The 8,711-nt window shown below is 43.2% G+C and overlaps 1 protein-coding gene across 1 annotated transcript; it reads right to left on the bottom strand.

The window, feature by feature from the left end:
* Nucleotides 1-633: 633 nt before the first annotated feature.
* On the bottom strand, nt 634-5,981 carry LOC139199098 (protein ELFN1-like). Its single transcript, XM_070828112.1, has 4 exons — nt 5,692-5,981; nt 5,441-5,594; nt 4,145-4,311; nt 634-2,719 (listed from the first exon to the last, which is right to left on the bottom strand). Exons 1-4 carry the CDS (start codon nt 5,979-5,981, stop codon nt 634-636), a joined length of 2,697 nt encoding a protein of 898 aa, XP_070684213.1.
* Nucleotides 5,982-8,711: the final 2,730 nt, after the last annotated feature.

Here is an 8,711-nt window from a genome sequence, read left to right as displayed (position 1 = left end):
TTACTGTTGCCCGGCGACCCATCCAGAAATTGTCATTGCGATGTTTCAAATCTCACAAATCGTGACAAAGCTTTCAAAATGTCTTGTTTCGCAGCAGTATTGCAGGGCGCGACGCAAAAACAACCACCCAGCGAAGCAAAATCTTGATCAATCCACTGCCATACTGAGAATTGGTGAGGTTAATCTGCCGTTGTCGGGCTTTGATGAATGTCAGTCTCAAGGCAGATTAAAAGTGTAACCAGGCTCTTCGGGATGGGTTGCCTGGCAACATTTAAGGTTTCTGTTCTTAACGTTGATATTTTTTTTCCTTCATTCAAAACTTAGTACAAATAGCTACATACTGTAAGTCTGAGCTATAATTTTCATTACATTACAAAAAGTAACTCAGTCTCTCTATAAGTTATGATTTTTGTTGTTCAATATAATATATTAGTTTGGTCCACCTTCATGTTCTCAGAAGCAAAGGCTTGGTTTGTCTAAAGGTTGTGTGTGTATATAGATGTTTTTGTGTAGTTTGTGTAGATCCTGTTGGTTGTGTGTGTTTGTGTGTATTTACAGGTCATTTTTGTGTCTATCAATATGTCATGTTGTTGTTTTCCATCTTCAAAGTGTTTAGGGTCTCCAAATGTGTGATCAGGTCTTCTGCTGGGCGGACACACCCTTCCAGTAGTCAAGTATGTCGTGAAGATCCTCATCCTTGGCAAACTGAACCTTTCGCCTCAGCGCGTGTCCGGCTGCCACGTATCCTTCGTCCTCCATGGACGCCTGCCGGTGCCTCTTACGGTGTAGTTTGAACCTCTCCCACAGCCCCAGGGTCGGGGTGCACAGGAGCCCTTCCTCCTCCTCGTCTTCATCTGGGCTGGAGCAGTAGCTGAGGTTGTGGTACTGGGGCGAGAGCGGGTAGTGTGGCGAGAGCTGAGAGTAGGCCAGCTCCCGCTGCTTGGCCTGCCTGCTGAGGGTGAGGGGGTCTAACACAGAGGGCTTACGGCCCCCTGGGTGGTGGTGGAGCTCCTGCAGGATCTGAGGGTGGTGCTGCAGCTCCTGGAGGTGCTGCTGGGAGCCAGGATAGGAATGGCGATGTTCATTGTACTGGCGGATTCTCTGGGCTTCAGCTCGTAGGATAGCTGCTGCTGGGGTGACTGTCCGGATCTCCTCTCCTCCTCTACCACCCCTCTCTCCTCTCTCTCCGGGTGAGGTCCTCTCGATATAGCGGGTCTCTGACGAGTGGTAGCCCCCCTCTGAGCGGAACGAGCGAGGGCTCCGTGCAGAGCCAGGAGAGGAGGAAGTGCTGGGCCTTTTAGAGGTTGGAGGAGCCTCCATGCTGTGGTGTCGCTGCAGCGAATGATGGTAGCTTCTCCCCCTCTCCTCTCTACCTCCTCTTCCTCCCTTATACACCGGGGAGAGAAACTCGCCTCCTCTTTCTCCTCTCTCTCCTTGCTCAGAGAGAAGCACCAGCTGTGGCTCTGCAGTTGAAACAGCCCCTCCGCCTGCAGAAGAGGGGGATTTGATCCCTTGTTGAAAGGAGGTAGACTCAGATTTGAGAGCATCTATACAGTTGTTGATGATCTGGTTAACTTTATCAACTTCTTTAGCGATGGTTGAGATCTCTGCCACTGAGCCCTGGGGATTTGCCTGTGGTGACATCTCTCTTTCTCGCTCTCGTTCTCTCTCTCTTTCAATGCCGGACCCTCTCACCTCCATGTAGTTAAGTTTAGCAGGCTTATGCGCCGGTGTTTCTATCACCTCCTGCAGCTTGTATGGATCTATCTCACCACCCTGGGGAAGGTAGGGCATTCTGGACAGACTGTCCCCTGCAGCAAGCTTCTGGGAAACAGATCCTCCACTCCCTCCCTCTATATCCCCTTCTCCACCATACTTGAGCTCTATCAAAGTCCTCTGAATCCTGCTCATCTTCCTCTCTTTCTCCTCCATGATCCTCTTCTTCCTCAGGCAGTGGACAACTAAGCCAAGGAAGAGTAGCATGCCAAACAAACAGCCCAGAATAGTCATAATGTAGTGGGTGGCTGACGATTGATTGGCTATCCTTCCAGCCCCAGCACGGCGGCCAGTGGAGATGGTCAGACAGGTGTGGTTGAAGCGCAGGGAGTTTCGTATAGAAGCCACACAGTAAGTGTAGTCGGTGTTAGGTTTTAAGTTCTTGAGTTCAATATCTTCTCTTTGATTTTTCAGATTCTGAATATCTGTGAAGAAGCTGTTGTTATAAAGCACCAGGATATACATTTTCCTGTACGGATGAGGAATCTGAACCGTTATCACAGCACTCGAATCTAGCACCTGCTTTAGCGTCATGATTGGATTGGTGTCAGAGAAAATGGGGCTCAAGCTGATTACCTCGTCCGGAGGGGTCCCAGAAGCGCAATCATCCAATCCGCAGGGAGAGGCGAAATCTGGGGGCAGGGTGGAAGGAGGAGGATAGGACAAGGATGTCACGCTACTGCCGTCGACTGTGCATACAAGATTGAGCACGTGCAGGGCATTGCGTTGTGTAGGCATGCGGGGGTTCTGGTTCAGGAGGTTGTAGCCATAGAATCCTTGAGGGGAGTCGCACACCATCCTCTCACTGGTCCTGTTGGGAAAGCCTGAGAGCCAGCGAAGGAAGTCCAGCAGCTCACAGGAGCAGTTGAAGGGGTTGGTGTAAAGTTCACAAGTGGTCAGTTTAGAGAGTCCAGAGAACAAACTTCCATCCAGCACCTGGATCCTGAAAAAAAAGGGGGGGAAAAAGAGACACTGAGATACACTCACAGAGCTGAACGCGATCATCAACCTGTCACATTAAAAATTAAAAAGTATCTAAATAGATCTCTTTTTTTTGAATCCACATATTATTCTGCCTTGTTAAGCCTGGCTCCTACATTACTCATAATGCAACCCAATTTCCAGCAGTACAGTCAGAGATGGTGTGTTGTGCTAGTACCACCTGATTTAGCCTTGAAAACAGATGAGGAGCAGGCTACAAAGATCTGGTGAGCCCATTTCTTTGAACTCCTTACCCCAGATTTTTTTTCATTTTCAAACTTGTAGTCTTCAGCCCCCTCAAGTGACATCACTTTATCAGACTTTGCACAGCTCCCACTGGATCCACAAAGGCTTTATATTTTCTGAACTTTTCCACATCTGCAGTAGTTCTCCCCAAGACCTGTGCACAAACTCTGGTGGGTAAACCCTTCTCCTTTAAATGCACTTGTTACTTATCTTCTTATACTTTGGTTTATGGTCTTAAACATCTCCCAAAATGCCTTTCAACAGGCCCCAAAGAGCAGTTAAACTTGTTCCATTCAGCTGTTCCTTTTGAATTTAAGTCAAGAGATCAATACCAGTTACAGTACTGATAGCAAGAACAAGACAGTTAATCCCACTGAGAAAAAGTAGGAACCTCTACTTTTATTGAAAAGATTGCTTGCTGCAGCATTGCCTCATGGTTAACTGAGGATATCATCAGTGAGAAAATTTGTATCTCTGCATCTTCTGCGGTGCTGTCTTTTTCTATGTAAGTCTGCCCAACATCAGTGCAACTGGCTGAGTTTAGAAAGCAACCCTTGGGGTGATGACACCAAGTCTGACATTTAACATTGATGTTTTTCCCATTTACTACAGAATCCTGTCTAGCTTCACTGCAGCTGTGTTGGAATTGTTTAAACATGTTTTCGTCCTTTGCCAAACTACCGCCATACGCCAAAGAACCACAGTGTATGAACCCAGAAAAATGGTCGCGAGCAGCGCTGAATTCTCCTTTGATTATGTCACTAATGCAACACTCAATCGTAAATTTACATAATTAAGAGTTAAAATAGTTCTAAATATAAATAGTTTGTTAAAAATGATGATTAAAATTTTCCAATGCCCAGGTAGCATTTTCAGTTCTCTCTCAGTTAAAAACTTGAATATGTTCAGTTTTCAGTGACAAAACAGAAAAGCAGCAAATCCTCACTTTGAATAAGATTTAGCCAGTAAATATCTCCTATATTTTTTCTTTATAAGTAACTTTAACAATTAATTGATATTAAAAATGCTGCAACATTTTTCTGTAAGTGTAATTGATTAATCAGCTAATAGTTTCAGCACCATCACAGCATGTTTTCTCTCTCTATGTTCATTAGACACAAATTCAGGATCAGGTCGATACCTGTTCATGGAGAGGTCTATATTCTCTATGTTGGGACATTCCCAGAAGGTGTTGGGGGTAACGGACTCGATGAGATTGGCTTGCAGGTAGAGATACTGCAGCTTGCCCAGGCCTCGCAGCATCCCCTCTGTCAGGTTCCTCAACTTGTTAAAACCCATCTGGAGAACCTGGGGAGACAAAGACAAGTGGGATTATTCTAATCTCTGAAGAGCCGGCCAGCGCCAGGCATCACTCACAACAAGCTGGAAACATGCAGAACAAACAGACCACGGTTTAGTACAATTCATGTTTCACTTGGTGATCTAAGCCTCTATGCTGTGCTGAATTTGCTAAGATCTTGTTCACATTTTACCTCCTGGCACAGCTCCAGCAGCTAGGGTAGATGTGTAAGCATGCCAGCTCATTATAGCTGCGTTCAGCTCAGTTTGGTGAAAACACTTTTTCTTCAGTGTTTCTGGAAGCCATAATGAGTGGGTGTTGTCTTTCTTGTGCGTGTCCATCTGTGTGTGTGATGCTGGAAGAATTTAGATCCTTTACACAAGAAAAAGTAGCACCACAGTGTAGTGTAGTCTTTCCAGTTAGAAGTCCTTCATTTGAAATTCTACTTTAGTACTAGTGTTATCAGCAAAATGTACTTACATTTTAAAAATAATGGTATGATTAATTTAAGGGTGTGTCAGTACTAATACTTAAATTATACTTTTTTGTGTAATATAAATCTAAATGTTTCACATAAACAAGATTTCGAATGTGAGAAGCCGTTTTGTACCCATCACTTGACAGGTTTCGATACTCGGTGCAATAGTACAGACACAGAACCAAAAAGTGTTGAGATTTGATCTCCAGCTTTAATCATGAGTGATGCATTACATAATTAGATTATTAGCCCTCTGATGCATTCATGTTTAAGCTTCATTTTAATGCAGCTGGTTAAACTGGAGCTAATTTAAACAACTTTATGTACTGTCGGCTAGTTTAATCTGCAAGAATGAATCATAATTTATGCTGATCAAATCTTATGTATGTAAAACATGAAACTAACATTATCCAGCACTTCAACTCTCAAATAACTGCACTGGAGCATAAAGCAGAGTAGTAGAGGAATAACTACTACTTTAGATTGAATAAATACTTAACATACCCAAGTAGCTCAAAATTGGCCAAAGTACAGTATTATGTGAATGTGAATGTTACTTTCCTGTTGTGTGTGCAATAACACAGGCATCCCTGAAGGTGCATTTGTATGGATTTGCATATATATGGATGCGTATAAATATACCTCATGTCGTTGCTCACCTGCAGGTTGAATTGTGCTGAGAACGCTCCATCTTCCACATAGCTGATATCGTTCTTGGTGAGGTTCAGATAGGTTAGGTTGCCAAAGCGACTCAGTGAAGAATAATGCACCGACCGTATCTTGTTCTCATTCAGCCTCAGATCCACAATAGTGCTGTTGAGAGAAGTGTGACAGCTGTAGATGTTTGGGGCAAAATAATATGGACAAAACTTAATTTAAACTTACAAAACTTAAACTTAAGTTTTCTTACCTGTTAATGTGGGAAGGGATGGCCTCATAAGGTGGCTGGTTCATGCTGCAGATAGCCAGCCACACAAAGCCTTTCTCCCCTTCAATAAGCCAGCAGTCAGCTGTTACCATCGGCAACCGCATTAATGACAGCAAGGCGAACCAATAGAGGAAGGAGCTGGCTGTTGACAGGACCACTGATGAAGAACCTCCAGTCACATCATGTCTCTGCCGTCCCTGTCCTGTCCTCTGGGCCATTTGGGATGTCGTCACAATATCCATTGGAGAAAGCCGACCAGAGATGCTCGCCATCTAACATTTATTCAGGCAGGCCAGTGCCATTTGAAAGGGGGTGAGGGCTTGTTTATACAGTAAAATCTCAGTGTATGGTGTCTTGGTGTTGCCTTTTTTTTGTCAGATTTGTGTCTGTGCTGCTTGAAATGTAGTCACAACATGGTGAAATGTTCCTGGTATTAATCATACAGCAGATTGAAATTTTTATTGTATTAAACTTGTGTTAGGAATGAAGGATTTATCAAAGTAGAAATGAGCACAGGGAAGGGATGTTTCACTTCATTGGCAGTATGTGTGTCTAGGTAAACTGTATCAGCTGTTTAATTAGGGGGTCATATTTGATTTGTTATGTATAAACTGGCTAGTGGAAGTCGTCGTCCTGGTGCCAGATTGGCTGGTACTCATGTCGTCAGTGGCCATCTGCATCTCTGATTGGACAAGCAGCTATTTTCTTTCTTCCTCATTGCTGTGTACTTTGTGTGAGAACTCGTCCCTGGGGGGAAAGGGAGAGAGAAAGGTTGGAGGAGGATGTTAGAAAAAAAAAAAAAATCACTAATGAAACATAGTGGTGTATTTGGTGAGATACCAGCAAACACAACCCTGCTACCACGAGATGAGATGGAGGTAGTTATTGCATCTTATATAACAGTCTGACACACATATACACACACAAATTTATGCATGTGCACACACATTTTCTATACTCGTAAGACATTTCTCGGCAAGTCTAATTAGCGCACATTGGTGCACATGCACGACAAGCACCTGCAAATCTTAAAAATACACACAGCTTGTCACTGCTGTGTGTGCACACATTTCTTGCCACACCATTCGCCTCGGGGCCTTGATAGGCCTGGGCTAAGAATGGCCAATACTCTGATACTGTATCTAATTAATTAATCTGCTCTAAATAAAACACTTCCTGGAAAACAGCTGATGTCTGATGGAAAAGGAGACAAAGAGGGAGGCGTGGAAAAGAAAGAGACTCGCTAAAAGCTGTGGAGTGGTGAGGATGAGGAAGAAAAAGTAGGTGCAAGAGAGTGGAGAGGAGGGATGTTTGGGGGAGGGGAGGGAGATGTGAGATGGAGCAAAGAGTGCTGTAGAGGGAGGGATAAGGCGGCAAGAGGAGAAAGAGGCAGTGATTCTGTGAGAAAAAGGAGGAGGCTGGGAAGAGAGAGATGTAGAGTAGCTCTCTGTCTGGGGAATTTGCTAGAATAGTGGCTTCTTTTTCTCTTTGAAAGCCTTTTTTTTATCTCAGCTGTAAGAGTAACAAACAGGATGTGACATCATGGAGGTGAAGGAGAAGGAGTTGGACGGAGAAAAAGGTCCGGCCTTCTTCACAAGCATCTCTTGGCTGCAGCTTCCTCCTTATTGATTACAGATGAATAGCAAGGCAGAGAGGTGCTGATGTGTCACCTTTAGTCTGAGGAGGAGGGTAACAGAGAGGAATGAGTTTTTTGTGAATGGGACAAAGCATCTCAGATCTTTTTTGTGTCCTTGTAGAAAGCAAATGTCCTGATGTTAAACCCTGGCCAGCCACTGTTCCACTCGCTCCCGAGACTCTGTTCTCTCTCAGTGAGTCTCTTTGATCGTTTCTAGAAAAAGAAAAAATATGAAATGTGCGACAATGCTACCACATTGACTGAATTTTACATTTAGAATATTTACCACGTTTACCATTTTAGTTTAGTGTGCTAGCATGCTAACATTTTCTTATTAGCACCAAACACTGACAGTTGACAGTGATGGGAATGTCATATGTTTCGCAGGTCTAAACCAAAGTGTTATAAATACAGATTTTGGTCAGATAATGGAGCTAAAAGCCAGTGAATCACCAAAGTTACAAAAATTTGCAATCCATCCAATAGTTATTCAGACATTTCACTTGAAATCACAAATGCCAACCTCATGGTGGCGTAAAGGAGGGGACAGGAGATACTAAGTTCATGTGGACCCCATCGATGTCTGTACAAACTTAAATGGCAGTCCATCTAAGAAGAGATGAGTGTCAGTCTGGATCAAAGTGGACCAGACAGGCCTCGACATCCCCAGCGGGCAGTTTGATACCATTACTTGTTTTGAGCATCGATACGAGCATCAGTAGGACTGAAATCAAAAACAAAAGTGATTTATCTCATGGACTCTTCTTATGGTGGAATTCATGGTGTCTTCACAAATAAAATATTTACATTGTTTACTGTTAAAAACTGTCCAGTGGATTAACATGCATGTGATCAGACAAGTTACAAAGAATAGTGAAAAGAAAAAAAAGCCTGTTGTTTGGGAATTCATTTTGTGGAAATTAAGATGTATTAAGAAATCTTTTAACAATAAATTCACCTCAAATCAGGATATGTGTCTCTGTCCCAGACAGTAATACATTAGACACTTTTAATAATAAAAAATAATGGTCTCGATGTTGGTGATTCTGGTTCTGGTCGTACTTGGCATCAAATCAAAACTAAATTTGTGAGATTACCCGCACCGACTGCTGGGCCCTGCTTGTTAAGCTCATCACTCTACTGGCACCAGTCTTTCACCCTGGTGACAGTTAATTTACAACTTTTCTGGGAAATGGTGTTTTTAGAGGCAGCTAAGAATTAAGAGAGTAAATAGAAAAAAAATATTACTTTTTAATTATTCATTTATTTATTTTGATGTACCATTTCTGTCTAGAATAAATGGAATGAATCACATAACATTTTGTCAAGCAAGGCTATGTTGTGGTGCTCCTGTGTTATTGCAAAT

Source organism: Pempheris klunzingeri, chromosome 3 (genome assembly GCF_042242105.1).
Source record: "Pempheris klunzingeri isolate RE-2024b chromosome 3, fPemKlu1.hap1, whole genome shotgun sequence".
Taxonomy (NCBI): domain Eukaryota; kingdom Metazoa; phylum Chordata; class Actinopteri; order Acropomatiformes; family Pempheridae; genus Pempheris; species Pempheris klunzingeri.
The sequence above is the reverse complement of the archived record's forward strand: the minus strand, read 5'-3'. Positions and strand labels throughout refer to the sequence as shown.

Bases quoted from the DNA above. Each gene is read 5' to 3' on its own strand.
- LOC139199098 (XM_070828112.1), bottom strand. From the start codon at position 5,981: ATGGCGAGCATCTCTGGTCGGCTTTCTCCAATGGATATTGTGACGACA. The intron at 5,595-5,691 runs GTAAGAAAACTT...TTCTCTCAACAG, and splicing joins ATCCCTTCCCACATTAACAG to CACTATTGTGGATCTGAGGC. The intron at 4,312-5,440 runs GTGAGCAACGAC...TTGTCTCCCCAG, and splicing joins CAGCACAATTCAACCTGCAG to GTTCTCCAGATGGGTTTTAA.